We start from the raw sequence: 21,485 nt of genomic DNA, 5'->3' as shown, positions 1-21,485 counted from the left end.
CACAAGACTGCCCAGCCTGCTTCAGATGCAATCGCACGACTGGGTTGTTACCTGTGTTCCCGACCAATCAGGTATAATTTGGAGGTCCCCATGACCGCCTCCCCTGGTTTAATTAATTGGATAGAGAGGCTCACACAACTCAGGAAAATAGTTTACTGTTTACCAATTTATTACAAAAGAATATGATAAATGATACAGATGAATATCCAAAGGGAAGAGATTCATGGAGCAAAGTATGTGGGAAGGGACATGGAGCAATGCCCTCCCCAGGGAAACCACTCTCCCAGGAGCTGCCTCCATGAGTCCGGCAACCTAAGAGCTCTCTAAACCCAGGCCCTTTGGGCTTCTATGGAGGTTTCATTACATAGGCATGATTGATTAAATCACTGGCCATTGGTATTTTAATGCAATCTCCAGCCTTATCTATTCTCCCCAGAGGTCAAGGGGCTGAAAGTTTTAACCCTCTAATACCAGGGTTGTTCCTCCTGGCAACCAGCCCCCATCCTTAGGTTATACAGGGGCTTTCCAAAAGTCACCTCATTAACATAACAAAAGACACCTTTATTGCTCCCCATCACTTAGAAAATTCCAAGGATTTTGGGAGCTTTGTGCCAGAACAAGGATAAAGACCAAATATATATTTCTTACTTTAAATCACAGTATCATAGTCTCACTCTCCAAAATTGATTCTGACCCCTCTAGTAGCAGAGCTTCTGATTTTTCTGCCCAGCCCCAGGACTGGTGAAGCTACAATTCTCACTGGCCTTGCAGGGTATGGAAGCTGTCCCAGGCAAGAAGGCCACATGCTGCCGCCATTTTTATCCAACGTTTCAGCCGTTATTTAAGCATAAACACCCTTTTTTTTTTTAAATTCTAGTTAGTTAACATACAGTGTAATATTAGTTTCAGGTGTATAATATAGTTATTCAACACTTCCTTATAACATCCGGAACTTAATCTGTCTCAATTGTCTTAATTGCCAGTTTCCGGTGTCCTGAAATTGTTTTTGTGATGAATTTGTCCAGTTTTTTATGGAGAGAGGAACTGCCTGTTTTTTACGGAGAGAGGAACTGCCAACCTCCTCACACCACCATATATATATATATATATATATGTATATATACACACACATACACACACATATATATACACATACATATATATATGTATTTTTTGCCTTAGTAATCCAACATCTGAATGTATGTAAAAAACCCAAAGTAAATGAAGAAGATACTTATTAATGGCCCATACTTTTATGTTTATATTGCCAATTTGTTATAATACAGCATTTTAAATTACTTTCAAAACACCATAATTTTAAAATCAGATTTTTTTTCATTGCAGGCTTCCATACATTTGCTGAAACACTCTTTGAAGGTTTTCATAATATGGAAGATGGCTAATGGACACTGATAATATCCCAAAGGAAGTACATTTTCGTAGATTTGCTAGTCAACTTTTAAACTTCTAGCAAGCAGAAGTTGCTATTTCCCAGAACAGAGCATATCATAAACCTAGACCTATAGGGAAAAGTATTTAATTTACCATACTAGCTCATATATCACCCCACTTTCCTTACTCATACTATTTTAACATTTTATAAAGATAGTAAAAAAATGTTTGTCCAAATTATTTCAACCTAGACATCTTTTGCTTTTTTTCTTCTTTGAAATAGCAGGGTCTTCTCTCAGTTTCTCTAAGTGGAAGACATTTTCAGGGATAAATATATTTCTAAATGACCCAACAAAAGTTGAAGGGAGTTGGGGGAAAGGATGGAAGAGTTGGTTGTCACGATGCAGCTTTCACTTTTAGGTATATAAATGTATATTTCCATGACATGAACATACAACAATTAATCTATCCAAACTCCTACTAATGAACATTTAAATTATTCCGATTTTTCACTATTATGAACAATGCTATCAATGAACATCCCTAGAAAGGCTCTTAGTATACCAGAGAGAATACATCTCCATGAAACATACCTAGAGAAAAGCTATGAGAATCTTTGCTTTTACTAGATAACTCTGAATTGTGGTGGTTCCAACTTACATAGCTACCAGTATGGAAGAGCTTCCAGTTTTTCACACTTCTAATATGGTCATATTTTATTAAATTTTACCAACCTTATGGCTATAAAAATGAAATCATAAGGTTGTTTTAGTTTGGATTTCCCTATATGCTAATGAAATCGAGCACCTTTTCAAATGATTATTGGTCATTCTTTTGAGAGAACAATAAAGAGACAGATAGGGAAGGTGGGGAGGTGGGAGGCAGAAGGAGAGGAGAAAAATCTGAGGAATATAAGGCAAATTAACACTTGTTAATTCTGGATGAAAGATGCATGGGCTTTGTTCAGATTTCAGTATGTTTAAAATAACATCATAATTTCATAAAAAAATTATGTTTTGAACCAAATTAAACTTTGAGTTAGTTCTTCACATTTCAGGTATTAAAGCCTACGTGGTGGTTTTTGACAATGATCCTACATCACAGACTGATTGAGAAAATACACTTACTCGAAGGCCAGAAATCCTCCTCATGGTAACCTGGCGGTTTGAATCATGGTGTCCAGAAATTTGGTTTGGACCCGGGAACATGAAATCCCGTGTATTTTCATCATACGTAGACAGTGTTTCACCCACTACAAGAAAGATACCCTATGATTCAAATTATAATAAAATATTCTATTTAGAAACAATATGATCAAGGACAATATATATAGTGCCTGATGCCTTACTGAAATTTCTGCTTCAGGGTCATTTTTTTTTTTCTATGAAAGGAAAATTAAAAGAAAGTTATGCTAAATGGATTCCTTATTCAGAAATGTAGTACATATTACTAATTCTCCCTCCCCCTTTTATAGAAGGGAGATATTCATGTAAATTTTATGAGTACCTATGTGTTTCTAGAGAAAAAAAGTCCTTGTAAACATATCAAGTTGGTATGACATTTACAAATCTAAAATGTAATTACCATCTCCATAAATTTTTCCTATCTTCCATTCTTTTCTAATTGCCATTGTAAGACATTAGGTTACATGTTGGAAAAAAATGTAGACATCTTCTAGAATTTGTGGTTACCCAAATTAAGTATAGATGTAATATTCAAAATCTTTTAGATTACTAATTTTTAGTAACATATAGCTCTCCACTTTTCACATAGAATAATTATTTGATTAAGATAGATTTCTCCTATACTCACAGAAGTAAATAACAAAAATCAAGTTATCCTCCATATTTTAATTTTAATTTTACCTACCCCAGAGATTTGTAATGTTCACTAAACAGTTAAGGTTTTATTCCACTCCCCATTCCCAGTAACAGTCAACACACAAAAACAAAGATAATTACCTTATCAATAAAAAAATGTTGTTTGAGAAAAATCACAAAAACTCAAAGTCAATTTTTATGAATGTCACAAAATATGCTAGGATGATAGCATATAATTTTCCACCTTCCTTTATTACTATTTATTCAGTTTTAGAATATGTTCAAATATGATTCATGCCAATTGTTATGTATTTATTATTTTCATCTATTGCTGTTCTGTGCATAGTGGACCAATACTAGAAACTCAACTTCATTCTTAATTTGGGAAGAAAGGGAAAATATCTATTTTTTAAAAGCATTTTTTGACATGGGTTTGCACATCAATTACCTTATCAAAATATAATACAGTACCTGGTGGAACTAGTTGAATCAACTCAAACAATGCTGTATCATCTGAAAGGTTAAAGAAAAATTTCCTTAAATTAACAATAAACAAAAATTAGTTACTTTATCATAAAAGTATCTAAAAGTCAAAGTAATTACTGGGTACACTACATATATGTTTATATCTTAGTGTACTGTGTATATTTTTTGATTGCTATGTCTCTTAGGGCTTTATTAATCAATAGTAGAGATTGTCCCTTCAGTCTCTCTGGGTTTTTTTCCGATTTTTTTTAAACTTTATCTTTTTAGAGCAGTTTTAGGTTTACAACAAAATTGAGAGGAAAATACAGAGATTTCCCATATATTGCTGTCCCCACACATGCATAGCCTCTCTACCATCAACAGCACTCACAGGAATGGCACATTTTTTTTTTTTTACCAAGGATGAACCCCCATAGTCACATAATAGTCACCCAAAATCCATAGTTTATCTTGAGGCTCACTCTTGGTGATGTATACTCTCTGGATTTGGAGAAATAAATGCATAATGACATACATATTCCATCATTATAGTATCATTCATAGTATTTTCACTTCCCTGATTTTCCTCTGTGCTATGTCTATTCATCTCTCTCCTCCACTTCAATTTGCTCCGACAAGCAACCACTGATCTTTTTACTGTCCCCATAGCTTTGCCTTTTCCAGAATGTCATATTAAAATCATACAGTATTCAGGTTTTTCGCATTGGCTTCTTTCACTCAGTAACATGCATTTAAGTGTCCTTCATGTTGTTTGTGGCTTGATAGCTCATTTCTTGTAAGTTCTCAATAATATTCATTGTCTGGATGTACCACACTTTATCCATTCACCTACTATAGGCACCTTGGTTGCTTCCAAGTTTTGGTAGTTACAAAGCTGCTCTAAACAACCTTGTGCAGGTTTTTACATGGACATAAGTTTTTAACTCCTTTGGGTAAATACCAAAAAGGGTAGTTGCTGGATTATATGTTAGGAGTGTGCTTAGTTTTGTAATAAACCACCAGTCTCCAAATTGCTGTTCCATTATGAATTCTCACCAGCTATATAAGAAGAATTCTTTTTGCTCAATACCTCACCAACATTTGGTGCTGTCAGTGTTTTGGATTTTGGCCATTCTAGCAGTGTGGTGGTACCTTGTTTTAATTTGAATTTCCCCAGAGACATATGATGTGGAACATCTTTTCATATGCTTATTTGCCATCTTTATATCTTCTTTGATGAAGTATCTGTTAAGGTCTTTGGCCAATTTAAAAATAATGTTGTTTGTTATTTTATTATTGAGTTTTAAAAGTTCTTTGTATATTTTGGATAAATGTCCTTATTAATATTTTATAAATATTTTCTCCCAATATGTGGTTTATCTTCTAATTCTCTTGATATTGTCTTTCACAGAGTAGAATTTTTAATTTTTTTTAAAGATTTTATTTATTTATTTGACAGAGAGCGACAGCCAGAGAGGGAACACAAGCAGGGGGAGAGGGAGAAGCAGGCTCCCCGCAGAGCAGGGAGCCCGATGCGGGGCTCGATCCCAGGACCCTGGGATCATGACCTGAGCCCAAGGCAGACGCTTAATGACTGGGCCACCCAGGTGCCCTGAAATTTTTAATTTAAATGAAGTCCAGTTTGTCAATTATTTCTTTCATGGATGATGTCTTTCGTGTTGTATCTAAAAAGGCATCATCGTACTCAAGGTCATCTAGGTTTCTTCCTATGTTAGTTTCTAACAGTTTTATGGGTTTTGTATTTACAGTTAGGTCTATGATCTATTTTCAGTTAATTTTTGTGAAGGGTGTATGGTCTGTATCTAGATTCATTTTTGAATGTGTTCTAGCACCAGTTTTTGAAAAAACTCTTTGTTCCACTGTATTGCCTTTGCTCCTTTGTCAAAGTCAGTTGATTATATTTATGGGGGTCTATTTCTGGGCTCTCTGTATATCTTTATGAATAGAAATTTGTCTTATTTCTTAAGCAGAGCTGTGAGGACAGTGGGATATATTATATAATTCCTTATATTTTTAATATGTCTGAAGTATTTTATAATACATTTATAAAAATAAGAATAAAAGATGCACTATGTCTTGCCTCCCATTACAGGACCCATGAAAAAGGCATAATCTCTTTCTTTCTTTAAATTCTGCCATTATCATTCAAGGGAAGTCTCAATCATTTAACCCAATACCAGTACATCCAATCTATGAAGAAATATTAAATACTTCCTATAGGTTATAATTTGTAATAAGAAAAAAAACCTGATATGGCCCTTTTCCTCAAGAGCCTTACACTGCATTGAAAATGTAAACATTAAAGGAAATAAACACACAAATAAATTGTAACTACAAACCACAGGTGCAATGAAGGCACTGCAGGTAGTGCTATAAAAGACTATATTAACAGGACCTAATCTAGTCAGGGAGTCAGAGAAGCCTGAAGAAGAGCTCTTTAGGATCTGATCTATAGCATGAACAGGTGTAAACTGGGGGGACTGGGGAGGTAGAGTTTTTACACTTGATCTTAGCCAAAAGGCCGAGAAGCGATGGGGGGGTAGAGTTTTTTAAGCAGGAGAAACAGGATGTACAAAGGCTTTAAGCAGAACACAGCAGGGTAATCTGAGAGATTAGGTATTTGAAAAATAACCCTTCTGCAAAAATCAACTTGAAAAGGTAAACAATGAAAGCATGAGAGACCTAACAAGGTAGGAAAAAATTATGTTTGAAACTCAGTATAAGAAGGAAACACAGAGAAATAAGCCTGGCATTTGAGGCTGCTTTTCTTTTTGGATATCTGACAGTCCTGGTAGAGGTAGCTTAGAGGCTGAAAAGCTGAACATAGCTTTTGATAAATTCAAGTAAAGGACCAAAAATTGGAGTATTGTGGCCTTGGAAAAGGATAGGAGGGGAGGTGTGCTTGTAAGAGACAATAGCCTGATAAACTGGCTAGGCTATAAGACTGGATCTTGAAAAGATAACTACAAGGGTAAAGAGTAAACTAAAAATAGATAGCCAACACTATATACTGCATGTTTTTATTCCTCCCAAAATTCATATGTTGAATTCCCCCCAATGTGATGTTCGGAGTTGGGGCCTTTGGGAGGTAGGGCAAAGCCCTCATAATGAGATTGGTACCAATATAAAAGAGACCCCCTGAGAGCTTCCTTGCTCCTTCTTTCACTTGAGGATACAGAGAAAAGATGGCTACCTATGAACAGAAAGGGAACCCACACCAAACACCAAATCTGCTCACCTTGATCTGAGACTTCCCAGCCTCCAGAACTGTAAAGAAATAAACTTTCATAGTTTGTAAGCCACCTAGTCTATGTTATTTTGTTACAGCAATCCAAATGAACTAAGACAGCCAACTAGTAACTAAGGGCTAAATCTGAATCATCCCAAGTCCTGTCTGAATTAAGGTGATCCAGAATTGCTAATGCCCCCTACAAATCTGCCAAATCAATCATAAATCTTTTCTAAAAGAAAATATCATCATCTAAGTTTTCAAATTATTTCAAAAATTTTTACATTCGAAGTCTGACAATCAATGAAAACCGACCAAGTATACAGGAAAAATGAAAATTGTGATCGAAAAACAAGAAAAATAACAGACAGGGCGCCTGGGTGGCTCAGTTGGTTAAGTGACTGCCTTCGGCTCAGGTCATGATCCTAGAGTCCCGGGATCGAGTCCCACGTCGGGCTCCCTGCTCAGCAGGGAGTCTGCCTCTCTCTCTGACCCTCCCCCCTCTCATGCTCCGATCTCATTCTCTCTCTCTCAAATAAATAAATAAAATCTTTAAAAAAAAATACTTAAAAAAAAAAAAAAGAAAGAAAAATAACAGACAACAAAAGCAGGTCAACCGAAGAATCCAGAAAAATTAGTTATCAGACTGGGACTTAAAATATGCTTAATACGCTCAATAAAATAAAATGCAAGGTTGAGAATGTTAGTAGAGAACTAGAAACTGTTATGAAGAACCAAAGGGAAATTTTTTAACTGAAAAATAAAATAGCAACAACAACAAGAAGAGACCCATAACAGGTAGATTTATCAGCAGATTATAAATGACCCTGGAAAGATCTACAGAATTAGAAGACAAAAGTAAATATCTTGAGAAAAGCACAGAAAGCCAAAAGGATGGAGAATATAAGAAAGGGGGGAAAAGGATACAGTAAGAGGGTCTAACAATGAGTAGTTGGATTTGCAAAAGGAAAGAAGAGAAAGGGACAAAAGCAATATTTGAAAGGTTAATGCCTGAGAATTTATTTGAAGAAAGATACCAAGATACAAACACCAAGCAGAATATATTTTAAAATATACATACACATACATATACACATATATGTAGAGTTGGGCACATCAAAGCAAAACTACAGGAAAAAAAGACGAAAGAGAAGATATTAAAGGAAGCCAGTGGAAAATGACAGAATATCTTTAATGAAATAACAATAAAATCGACAGATGATTTCTCAACAAAAACTTAGGGAATGAAAAGACAATGGGATAGTATTTTCTAAGGGCTAGGAGGCAATAATCCCAAGTTCAGCAAAACTACCCTTCAAAAATTAAGACAAAATAAAGATATTTTCAAATAAATAAAAATCAAGATAATCCATCACCAAAAGACCACTGAGAAAGGAACTGTGAAAGAATTTTCTTCAGAAAAAAGCAATAAACTAAGAAAGAAGCTCAAAAATGAAAGGAAATAAAGAACAACCAAAAAGGTAAAATATGGTTGTAAAGTGAAAATATGATGCCGATACAACAATAACAATAGTATTTTGTGTAGTTTAACTGCATACTAATCTAAAATACAGGAAAAAAAACCCACATAAAATCTAGAAGGGACATAAATGAAGTCAAGTAGTTGTAAGCTTCTCCACAACCTAGAAAAGGTAAAAATAAAAATACATACATTAGGGTTTGATAAGTGAAGCATGCATTCTGCAACCTCTATGGTAACCACTGAAAAAAACAAAACAGTAAAGAACATGCACCTCCAAGATAATCAAGTAGAAATGAAAGAGCAAAAAATAGAAGAAAAAAAGAACAATAATATTCAATATTCAGAACAAATAAAAAGTAAATAGTACTATGGTAGATTTAAACCAAAATATATCAGTAAATACATTTTTTATGTAAACTTTTTATTTTGAGATGCGGATTCACATGCAGTAAGAAGCAAGACAGAGCGATGGCATATACTTTTTACCCATTTTCCCCCCAATGCAAAAATATATCATAGTCCCCCCTTATCCATGAGGGATAGGCTCCAAGACCTCCAGTGGGTGCCTGTAATCATGGACAGCACTGATCCCTATATTTACTATGTTTTTTTCCTGTATATACATACCTATGATAAAGTTTAATTTATAAATTAGGTATAGTAAGAGATTAACAATAAGTAATAATAAAATAGAAAAATTATAACATACTGTAATAAAAGTTATGTGAATGTGGTCTTTCTCCCTCTCTCGAAATATCTTATTGTACTGTATTCACCCTTCTTCTTGTGATGATGTGAGATGATAAAATGATTGTGATAAGATGAAGTGAGGGGAATGATTGTTAGGCTACTGTTGATGTGAGATGAATGATAGTGTTAGGCTGCTATTGATCTTCTGACAATAATAGGTCAGAAGGAGGATCATCTGCTACTGGACTGGAGGTAACTGAAACCATGGAAGGCAAAAACCCAGATAAGGGGGTACTCTATAGTAAATATATCATAACTACTGTGACACTGATACAATCCACTGGTTTTATTTAAATTTCTCCAGCTTTATTTGTACTCATTTCTATGTGAGTATGTGTGTGTCTATATTTAGTTCTATACACTTCTGTCAGATGTGTGGATTTGTGTATTTACCACCGCAGCCAAGATACAGAAGGGGTGCATCACATGATGTCTTATGTTGCCCTTCTGTAGCCACACCCACCGCCCTCCCCAAACCCATCCCTAACTCCTGATAACTGTTTCCAGTTTCTATAATTATATCACACATTGTAAGAGAAAGTCTAAATCAACCAATTAAAAGACAGATTGAATTTTTATTTATTTATTTTTTTTTTCAGATTGAATTTTTAAAGAAAGAAAACTCCTTTCAAATCTGCTTGTAAGACACACATATAAAATATAAGGACATACAAAGATAGAAAACAAAAACATAAACAAAGATATAATATATGAAAAGTAAAAAAAAATCCTGCTGGCTTGGCTGCTCTATAAAAGAGAGAGAAATCTTCAAAGAAAAACGTCAAAATAATAAAAGGTTCAATTCACCAGTTGATGAATACATGGTAACACTGGTCAAGAGAAAAGAGAGAAGACACAAATTACTAATATCAGGAATGAAAAGAGATAGAAGTATTTAAAAATTCTAACAAGACATTATGAATACATTCATGCTCCTGAATGTATTGAAGGTACCTGATCTGAATCATAATTCAAACAAAATGATTAAACAATTATAGTACAATTGGGGAAATGTAAACTGAGTGGATATTTGATGATGATAAGAAATTTCTGGTGTGTGTAATGTTGTTTCTTTATTTTAGATATCCATATCTGATCCAATCTTGACACTTACTTCAAAATAATGATTTATTTAAAAAAACAAATTTCTACCAAAAGAAAACTTAAAACTTGTACAGATACAGAAAAAAACTAAATGGTTTTATATATATATACACACGCATATGTGTAATGTATGTTACATATATATATATGTGTGTAGATACACACAATCTGTTCTTTAAAACCTAACAACAACAACAGCAGCAACAACAAAACACTAAGTCAGTGACTTCACTGGTGAATTCTTTCAAACTTCTATGGAAGAAAACAGTGTCAATTATATACACACTCTTTCAAGGACCATAAGAGAGAACACTTCTCAATTTGTCTTACAAGCCCAGCAAAACCTTGATACCAAAACTTGATAAGAAGCTCACAAAAAATGAAAATGACAGGCTATCTACCCAAAACCTACATTTTAGATATTGGTCTCTATAGATAAAACCATATGATGTCTGAGATTTACTTCAAAATAATCTTTAAAAAGTGATGATCTAAAAAAGGGCTTTAGGGGCATCTGGGTCGCTGAGTCAATTAAGCATCTGCCTTCAGCTCAGGTCATGATCCCAGGGTCCTGGGATGGAGCCCCACCTCAGGCTCCCTGGTCAGTGGAGAGTCTACTTCTCCCTCTCCCTCTACCCCTCACCCCACTCATGCTCTCTCTCTCTCTCTCTCGCTTGCTCGCTCTCTATCTCAAATAAATAAAATCTTAAAAAAATAAAAACAGGGCACCTAGGTGGCTCAGTTGGTTAAGCAACTGCCTTCAGCTCAGGTCATGATCCTGGAGTCCCCGGATCGAGTCCCACATTGGGCTCCCTGCTGAGCAGGGAGTCTGCTTCTCCCTCTGACCCCCTTCCCTCTCGTGCTCTCTATCTCTCATTCTCTCTCTCTCAAATAAATAAATAAAATCTTAAAAAATAAAATAAAATCGGGGCGCCTGGGTGGCTCAGTTGGTTAAGCGACTGCCTTCGGCTCAGGTCATGATCCTGGAGTCCCGGGATCGAGTCCCCGCATCAGGCTCCCTGCTCAGCAGGGAGTCTGCTTCTCCCTCTGATCCTCCCCCATCTCATGCTCTCTCTCTCTGTCTCATTCTCTCTCTCAAATAAATAAATAAAATCTTAAAAAAAAGAAATACTAAAAAAAATAATAATAATAAAATAAAATAAAATAAAATAAAACAATTTAAAAAAGTGATTTACTTCAAAATATTCTAAAAGAAGGGGGAGATAGAGAAAAAACAACATTAGCCATGAGTTGATAATTACTGAACTGAGTGATAGGCCAGGGGTGTTCATTTTTCTCTTTTGTCTACTTTTATATATTTATTAAATATTCTCTTAATAAAAAGTTTTTTTTAAGTATTTTTGATTAAAGAAAGTTGTGTGTGCTCTAAAAGCATCACTGTGAAAACTCCCATTATACTGTTTTGTTAAAGTTCTCTTCTGCCTTTTCCATCAAATCTACAGAAATTATACAATGGAATACTGTTCAGCCATAAAAAAGATGAAATCCTACCATTTGGAACGACACGGATACATGTTGAAGGCATTCTGCTAAATGAAACAAATCAGAGAAAGACAAATACTATATGATCTCACTTATATGTGGAATTAAACAAAACAAAACAAAACCCAAAAAAACCACCAAACTCATAGAAAAAGAGATCATATTTGTGGTTACCAGAGGCAGGTGGTGGGGAAAGGAGAAACTGGAGGAAGGTGGTCAAAAGTACAAACTTATAAGTTATAAGATAAGTAAGTACTAGGGATGTGATGTGCAAATGACGACAACAATTACCACTGCTGTATGACATACGGGGATACTGTTGAGAGAGTCAATCCTAAGAGTTCTCATCACAAGAGAAATTTTCTGTCCTTTTCTTTGTACTGTATCTATATGAAATGATGGATGCTAACCAAACCTATCATGGTAGGGGTGTCCAGGTGGCACAGTTGGTTAAGCAGCCAACTCTTGGTTTCCCTTAGGTCGTGATCTCAGGGTCGTGGGATCGAGCCGAGCCCCCTCATCAGTTCCACACTAAGCACAGTGTCTGCTTAAGATTCTCTCCCCTCTCCCTCTGCCCCTCCCAACCCCACACTCGCCTGCACGTGCATGCTCAGGTGTGCATGTTCCCTCTCTAAAATAAATAAATTAAATAAATAAATTAAATAAATAAACCTATCATGGTAATTGTTTCACATTATACATAAGCCAAACCATCATGTTGTACATCTGAAACTAATACAATGACGTATGCCAATTATTTCCCAACAAAACTGGGGAAAAAACCAGTTTTTACAGGAGGACTCTTACCAAGAAATTAATCATCTCCTTTTAGTCTCATGCCATCTGATTTTGTCAACTGTTCATCCTCTTCCTTATTGCAATCTCTAAACCTCTGGGTCCCTACCACTTTTCACTGAAGATGAAATATGTTCCCTTCAAACACAGTACTTTGTCATAATTTTGAGCAATATCAACTTCCATGTGAATCCCTTATACAATAGTTCTCTGATCTCCTCAAATCCAGTACACCTATGCAAAGATTCTGATTATTTATTTACATGTCTGATTCTTCTTTTACTAAAATGGGCCTATATTTATTTCTGAATCCCCTATTTTCTCTCAGAGTGATGGAGTCTGCGTAGGCAATCAAAAAGTTAAAAAAAACAAATTCCAGTTCTTATCATAGGTCAGTAGATAAGCAATTTTTGCTTAAGAAGACTTTTCTATTATCCCTTGAATCACATGACACATTCTGTGAATACACCATGCTGTTTCTCATCCCTTTTCCAATAGAGGGAAGAAGAGAAAAGGATTAATGCTAAACATGGTGCTGAAATAAGAGCTAGGCTTTTAAGAAACTTGATCTATTGCACTTACAATAATTCTAATACTTGACCACCAAGAAAAGTCCTGTCTTCTAGAAAATAAAATGAAATTTTGTTAGAAATCAAACATATTAAACAAGCGTGGGATAAGCTATCTTAATTTTCTATACATACCAACACTGTATTTTCCTGAGGTCAATATTCTGCAACCTCAACTACTTGAAAAACATGATTACAAACCAGAAAATACATCTTTTAAAAAAGGAAAAGGGTAGTCAAAATAATAGTAGTATTTACTACCATCTAGAGAATATCTTGTTTGCCATGACTGAGCTCCTATGAGCCTCACACAAGTCCTCAAAACAACCTTTAACAAGTCAGGGTTCCTCTTACAGATAAGACACAGAGCCTAAAGGTTAAGGTTTCCAAAGATGGTAAGTTCCTGAGCTGAGATTTGAGCTCGGCTCTAACTGTCTTCAAAGCCTGTACTGTGTTCATTAATAGTCTACTGGAACTAGAAAGCAAGACTTACAAAATAAATGTTAGGTGAAAAAGTTGTATTTTGAATGAGGAGTAAAATAATAGGACAGTAGCTAGATGTGGGTGAATATGAAGGCAGGGAATATATTTTTTTTTAAAGATTTTATTTATTTATTTGACAGAGAGATAGAGAGAACAAGTAGGCAGAGAGGCAGGCAGAGGGAGAGGGAGAAGCAGGCTCCCCACTGAGCAGGAAGCCCGATGCGGGGCTCGATCCCAGGACCCCGGGATCATGACCCGAGCCGAAGGCAGCCGCTTAACTGACTGAGCCACCCAGGCGCCCCAGGGAATATATTTTTTTTAAGATGGGAATATACAGCATGTTTATATAGGGTGAGGATTCACAACAAGAGAGAAGTTGAAGATACAGGAGGAATAAAAAAAATCTAATGACCAAGGGGCACCTGGTGGCACAGCCAGTTAAGCGCCGACTCTTGGCTTTGGCTCAGGTTGTGATCTCAGGGTTGTGAGACTGAGCCCCACACCTTGGGCTCTGTGCTCGGCATGGAGTCTGCTTGAGTTTCTCTCCCCCTCTCTGTCTGCCCCTGGCCCCACTTGCACATGCTCTCTCTCTCTCTCTCAAATAAATAAATCTTTTTTAAAAATCTAATGACCAAGATATTAGAGATGGCATAAGGAGATAGGTAAGGGGGACAAGTAGACAGAAAAACCTTGAGCAGAGAAATTCTAATACCAGGAGAAATAAGATAAAAATGGGTAATAATGTAGGTGACTTTTAGGACAAGGGTGCAGTAAATGAAGGTAGATCACTACTATAACCTCAATTTTCATTGGCAAAGTAGGAAGTAGATTCGTCTGTTCATCTTAAGAATGTTGGAGTTTAAACACTTAGAATATCCTATAAGAGAAATTAGACAAGAAATTCTCCAAGTAGTAAAAAGACCTAAAGGTAGCACTGAGAAGCAACTTATGTTGGTACCAATCTGAAGGTCATGAGAGTCAATCAGCAACACCAAACTCACCTAGAATAAAAGCCAGGAAGGCAAGTGGTAGCTATGACCCTTTACTGAGAGTCTCCTATGACCCTTTATTAAGAGTCAGCCTTAAGAAGACATGAACAGATATTTCTGCAAAGAAGACATCCAAATGGCCAACAGACATGAGGGAAATCCAAATCAAAACCTCAATGAAACACCACCTCACACCAGTCAGCATGGCTACAATTAACAAGTCAGGAAACGACAGATGTTGGCGAGGATGCAGAGAAAGGGGAACACTCCTACACTGTTGGTGGGAATGCAAGCTGGTGCAGCCACTCTGGAGAACAGTATGGAGGTTCCTCAAAAAGTTGAAAATAGAGCTACCATACAACCCAGCAATTGCACTACTGGGTATTTACCCCGAAGATACAAATGTAGTGATCCGAAGGGGCACATGCACCCTAATGTTTATAACAGCAATGTCCACAATAGCCAAACTACGGAAAGAGCCTAGATGTCCATCAAAAGATGAATGGATAAAGAAGATGTGGTATACACACACACACACACACACACACAATGGAATATTATGCAGCCATCAAAAAGATTGAAATCTTGTCATTTGCAATGACGTGGATGGAACTAGAGGGTATTATGGTAAGCGAAATAAGTCAATCAGAGAAAGACAAGTATCATATGATCTCACTGATATGAGGGATTTGAGAAACAAGACAGAGGATCATAGGGGAAGGGATGGAAAAATGAAACAAGACGAAACCAGAGAGGGAGACAAACCATAAGAGATTCTTAATTAATCTCAGGAAACAAACCGAGGGTTGCTGGAGTGGAGGGGGGTGGGAGGGATAGGGTGGCTGGGTGATGGACACTGGGGAGGGTAAGTACTGTGGTGAGCACTATGAATTGCTTAAGACTGATGAATCACAGACCTGTACCCCTGAAACAAATAATACATTATATGTTAATAAAAAATTTTAAAAAAAGAGTCAGCCTTGATGTAATATCTGGTTTAATGAAATAAATAAGGTGAAATAAGATATAGAAAGTTTCAAATGTTGTAGCCAACACAAAGAGAACATACCTTTTTTAAGCATCCATTCCATGTTTTCATTTGATCCTTATCCTAGATGCCCAGGGTAAAAATATCAGTAAATTCTAAGAAGCAGTAGTATTATAGGCCATGTGCTTGGATTACAAAGCAAATTAACAATTTTTTAAAAAGATTTTATTTGTTTATTTGACAGAGAGAGACACAGAGAGAGGGAACACAAGCAGGGGAAGTGGGAGAGGCAGAAGCAGGCTCCCAGCAGAGCAGGGAGCCCGATGCGGGGCTTGATCCCAGGACCCTGGGATCATGACCTGAGCTGAAGGCAGATGCTTAATGACTGAGCCACCCAGGTGCCCCAAATTAACAATATTTTTTAAAGATATTTAAATGAATCATGAATAAATGTTTTAAATAGAACCAAAAGACATCAGACTCAATATGAAAGTTCAGCAAAATGATTGAAAAGTTGTTTTCTCTCTAAGGGCATCTGCTAATTCTAGAAAAGACACATGAAAAACTGATAAATTTGCTGAGATTTTGATGGTCTCGAAGACCTAGAAACAAAATATGACTGCAGAGCCTACCAACAAGGAGAGATTTTCATAAATTCTCCATACTTTAGCCCCTGAAAAGGCCCGGGAATAAAGATGAACAGGAAATAATCTGGCTTTGACAAGGACTGAAACCTGGCTTCAAATGACCTTAACCTGTGACATTAGACTGACAGATCAAGGATTGCTAGTGCTACTAGCAGCCTAGAACAGGCAAATAAAAGCAAACAGAACCTATCTGGAGAAAGATACCATGATGCCAAAAAAAAATTTGCATGTATGGAGGCACTTAATTTATGACAAAGTAACATTACAGAGTAATGAGTAATGATGCCATGCCCCCAATTATTTCTACAATTTTTCACATACAATGTCCAATACACCAAACAACTCGGAATAGTTAGAGTTATTTTTAGGAAACTGTTAAGCACTATTAACTAAAGCTAATTATACACCTACTCTATGACCCAGAAATTCCACTCCTAAGAATATACCAAGAGAACTGAGTATTATGATTACCAAAATATTTATAAAAATACCCATAGTAGCTTTATTCATCAAAATCCAAGACTAAAAACAATCTTCAACAAGAAAATGAATAAATTATAGTATAGTCATACAGTGAAATACCAAAGGGCAATAAAAAAGAATAGTTCACTGAGACACAACAACACAGATGATTCTCAGACATGAGCCATACTCAAAGAAATACATATTCTACGATTATTTTACATGAAAGTCAAGAATAGACAAAAATAATCAATGTTGATAAAAGTCAGAATAGTGATTATCTTGAGGGGAGCACTGACTGGTAGAGGCACACGGAAACCTTTCTGGGCAATGGAAACACTATGTCTTGGTGAATGGTGATTACTGATATACACAAATGTGACTAATCATTGATGAGTACACAAGATTAATTAGTACATTAGACATGACACAAAAAAATAGCTAAGACAATTTTCAAAAATTATAAATCTGGAGGACTCAAACTATCAGATATCAAAACTGAAGCTACAGCAATTAAGAAAACATAGTATATATGCAAGGATGGACGAACAGACCCATGAAACAGGAGACTCTAGAAAAAAATTTGCATGTATGGAGGCACTTAACTTATGACAAAGTAACATTACAGAGTAATGAGAATACGAAAAGTCTTTTCAGCAAATAGCATTTACACACATAGATATATATAAAATAAAAATGAAATTTTATCCTTACTTCAAACCATAGATAAAAATGAAATCCAGGTGAATTGTAAATCTAAAGGTAAAAAGTAAAGGAATAAGGTTTTTAGATTAGTAGAAGATAGAAGAACATCTTTATAGCTTAGGGTAGGGAAAGAATTCTAAAACATGACCAAAAAAAGCACTAAGCATAAAGAAAAAAATTAATAAATCAAACATTATTAAATTAGACTATATTAAAAATAATTTATTCATCAAAAGAACAAGAACCACTAATAGATTAAAAAATGCAAGCCACAGAGTAGAAGATACTGCAACACATATAACTGACAGAGGGTTTGTAACTAGAAAATATAGAAAATTCCTACAAATTAATTAGAAAGTAACCTGATACAGAAATGAGCAAAAGACAAACATTTCACACACATTATAAAAACATGTCCAGAAAGATTGATAAACGTATGAAGAATTGGTCTACCTGATTTGTCTTCAGGGAAATGCCAAATAAAACCACTATTCACCCATCATAATGACTAAAATGAAAAAGTCCGGCAATGCCAGGAGTTGGGAAGGATGCGGAGAACAACTTTCATCAATGGCAGAGTGTATACTGGTAGAGCAACACTGAAAACTGCTTGGCACTGTCTACTCATGTTGACCCTAAGACTTAGTAATACCACATCTATGTATATACCAAATAGGAATGCGTGCTCATGAGCACCAAGTCATGTAATCAGGAATGTTCAGAGCAACATTATTCATAATAGCAAAAACTAGTAACCCAAATGCCCATCAATGTCCACAAATAACAGAATAAATAAATTGGAGTAGAGTTGCATAATGAAATACTACAGCAATAAAGATGAATGGATTAGTTACTCACAACACAGATAAATTTCTCAAGCAAAATGCTCAGCAAAAAAGCCAGGCACAAAGGAATTCACACAGTACGATTCCATTTATTTAGTGTTCAAAAATAGGTAAAGCTAAATTATATTAGACATTAAAATGGAAATTCTTTTGTGAAACAGAGAGGAAATAGTGATTAGGAGAGGGTATAAGAGAAGCTGTCTGAAGTTCTAGCAATGCTGTATTTCTTTTGGTTAAACAGGTGTTCACACTGTAATATGTTTTTTTAAGATTTTATTTATTTATTTATTTGTCAGAGAGAGAGAGAGAGAGAGAGCACAAGCAGGCAGAGCAGGCAGACGGAGAAGCAGGCTCCCCACTGAGCAAGGAGCCCAACACGGGACTTGATCCCAGAACCCTGGGATCATGATCTGAGCCAAAGGCGCTTAATCGACTGAGTCACCCAGGCATCCCTCACACTGTAATATTTCAATGAGCTATAAATAAATGCTTGAGTTAAACATGGTAGGTTAAATATATGCATTTGCTATGTTCCCTTCTGAACCCTCACTAAAAAAAAACAAAGGATTAAATACACAGACACACACACACACACTCACAAACTCAATGGCAAAACCTGAGAGGAAACAATTTGAACAGAAGTAGTAACTGAGTTAACAGGAGAAAGGATCTTAAGCCAATAGACAGGGGAGCTTAGAAGCAACCCACATTGGGCGCCTGGGTGGCTCAGTTGGTTAAGCGACTGCCTTCGGCTCAGGTCATGATCCTGGAGTCCCACATCAGGCTCCCTGCTCAGCAGGGAGTCTGCTTCTCCCTCTGACCCTCCCCCCTTCATGCTCTCTCTATCTCATTCTCTCTCTCAAATAAATAAATAAAGTCTTTAAAAAAAAAAAAGCAACCCATATTATACTCGGGAATTCCTAACAGATTTAGTAATTGGTGGTGCCAGGTACCTCTGGAAATGATAGAATCTATGGGGCTAAAAGCCAGAGCAGTTGAAAGTTTAAGAAGCAGTCAAAAACCCAGATCCTTCCTTCAGTTTACAGTGCTAAGAAACTGCCTTTCCCCATACCCAGGCAGGTAACTGGAAGTTTATTCTCTGGAGTGGGTGGGATAGGGAGAAAAGGGTGAAGAGGGCGGGAGAGGGGAAGGGAAGGGAGAGGGGAAGAGAGGGGAGAGGGGAAGGGTGGGGAGAGGAGAAGAGGGAAGATTAGTCATCCACATCCTCGTCATTGTTGTCCTTGGAATGGAAACAGCAGATACAGTTGATAGCAGGGGTACCATCTGAAAACAGGGAGATTAAGAGTCTGGGCTACATACTGATACTTTACCACAGCTTCTTCTTCCACAAGGTTCTAAAATCAGCAGTAGCCAAGTTTATAGCCTCTAGGAGAAAGATATGACTGATTTTTCTACTGAATATGACCAGCTAAAGAGAAAAGACATAAAAAGATGCTGACATCCTAAGTTTTCCAATAAGATGGCCCAGAGAAATCACCCTTCTAGAAAGTCCATATTGACAATCTCCACCCAGGAGGAACCCCCAACAGATTTAGTAATTAGTGGTGCCAGGCACCTTTGGTACATAATTTCTAAAAGCCTATTAGTCTTCCGCTCTTAAATATGAACAGATGGCCAATAATTTGATGACACCCTCTAATATGAAAGGCAGAAGCAAAAACACAAAACAGAAAACAAAAGCAGAAGCAGCAGTTTGTCTCCCCAAATCCCCTCAAAAAAAAACAAAACAGACACAGCAATTACATAGCAAAACCATAAACCTATGGACAACATTTATAATAAATAAGGTGATAAGATATCTCTACAGACCACTCACAGTCACAAAACCCACAGGTATCAGCATCTATCTATGCAGGGAAGCAGAAGGAAGGGGCTATCTAAAGGACCTGGGAAGAGAACCCCAAAATAGCCAAGAGGTGCTCACTAGGAAGCACAGATCAACTTGAGAAAAGCAGCTAAAACCTGGCAAATGTTTGGCCATTTCAACAGCAGATGAGTTCAAAAGATTTCAGGTAAGTTCCAAAGGTGGTAGTCTGGTAACCTGTAAGAACTATAGGAACTGACCACCCAGGGTTCCCAGGTAGGACAAGAGCCCAAGAAACTAGAAGAAACTGTAGAGAAGAGAATACAAATTAAACAGGATTTTTAAAAAATATAAAAAGAAAAACCGGGGGTAGGGGGGTGGGGTGGGGGAAAGACTAATACAAGTAGAATGGAACAAAGGCAAAAAATCCACAAAGGCAAGCCATCATATTCATTGAACACTATAGAAGGGAGCTCAGTGAGGCTAAAAAGTTATCCTCAATCATGCTTCCTTCTAAACATTCAGGAAAAAACTAAATTCAATTAAGAATGAGCAAAGAAAAGGATAAAGGTCAAATATATACCTGGTTCTTGTGTAAAAAAATAATAGTGAGCAAAAGAAAAAAATTCCTACAATGAAGGCAGCCAAAAGATGTTTGTAAAAGAGATCACAACTATAATCTACTATTTGAAAACGTAAAAAGTTATATAAGATATTGAAGAGCTACATAAATCAAAGCCAGAAAAACAAAAAAGTGAGATGGTATAACTCAGGAAGGAAGTAGAAATAGGGGACGTCATTTCAGAAATGAAGAATAAACTAAAACAAAGGCAAATAAAAACAACAGGAAAAAAACCTTAAAAGAAATAAAAAGGAGATTTTTTTAAAATCAAAGAGAAACAAAAAAAGGTTTTTAAATGAGAGAAAATAACAAATACTAAACAGAGAAAAAAAAATTCAACATACTATATAGTAGCAGACCCTGATAAAGAAAACTAAGGCAAAGGAAAAAAATAAATCCTAAACAGTATCTAGGAAATTCTCCAAGAATGAAAAAAGATTAGAAACTACAAATGAGAAAGCACGCACACTACTGGAGAATCCTAAGCCATACAAAACAACTTCAGGACATATTCAAAACTACTAGACTTTAAAGATAAATAAAAAATATTTTGCCATCTAGGCAAAAAAAAAAAAAAAAAAAAGACTTGTAAGTGAAATAACATTAAATGTTGAGAAAAATGATTTAACTACCTGAGGGAGAACTGGGTTAAGTTAAGCAAAAACTGAAAAAAACTAAACTATAAAACTAAGCAAAGGAGAGAAAATATTAATTCAAGTGAAAACAGAATTCTTGCCAAGAAAAGTAACCATAATATATTCACCACATGGTCTAGCTAAAAATACTTT

The 21,485-nt window shown here is 36.0% G+C and overlaps 1 protein-coding gene across 7 annotated transcripts in view; it reads right to left on the bottom strand.

Moving 5' to 3' along the window:
* SPATA6 (spermatogenesis associated 6) overlaps positions 1–21,485 on the bottom strand; it is a 137,640-nt gene that overhangs the window by 82,260 nt on the left and 33,895 nt on the right. For 5 of the 7 annotated variants that reach the window (XM_035018604.1, XM_035018605.1, XM_035018608.1 and 2 more), the window contains exons 4-5: positions 3,684–3,725; positions 2,520–2,644 (exon numbers count right to left, since the gene is read on the bottom strand). In XM_035018604.1, coding sequence (XP_034874495.1) covers positions 2,520–2,644; positions 3,684–3,725 — 167 coding nt within the window. Of the gene's footprint in view, positions 1–2,519; positions 2,645–3,683; positions 3,726–4,129; positions 4,842–15,672; positions 15,715–21,485 lie in introns of those variants that run through there. The other 2 variants (XM_035018607.1, XM_035018606.1) reach the window with 2 other exon arrangements.

This window comes from Mirounga leonina, unplaced genomic scaffold (assembly GCF_011800145.1).
Source record: "Mirounga leonina isolate KUSES-001 unplaced genomic scaffold, KU_Mleo_1.0 Mir_173, whole genome shotgun sequence".
In the NCBI taxonomy this organism is placed as follows: domain Eukaryota; kingdom Metazoa; phylum Chordata; class Mammalia; order Carnivora; family Phocidae; genus Mirounga; species Mirounga leonina.
The sequence above is the reverse complement of the archived record's forward strand: the minus strand, read 5'-3'. Positions and strand labels throughout refer to the sequence as shown.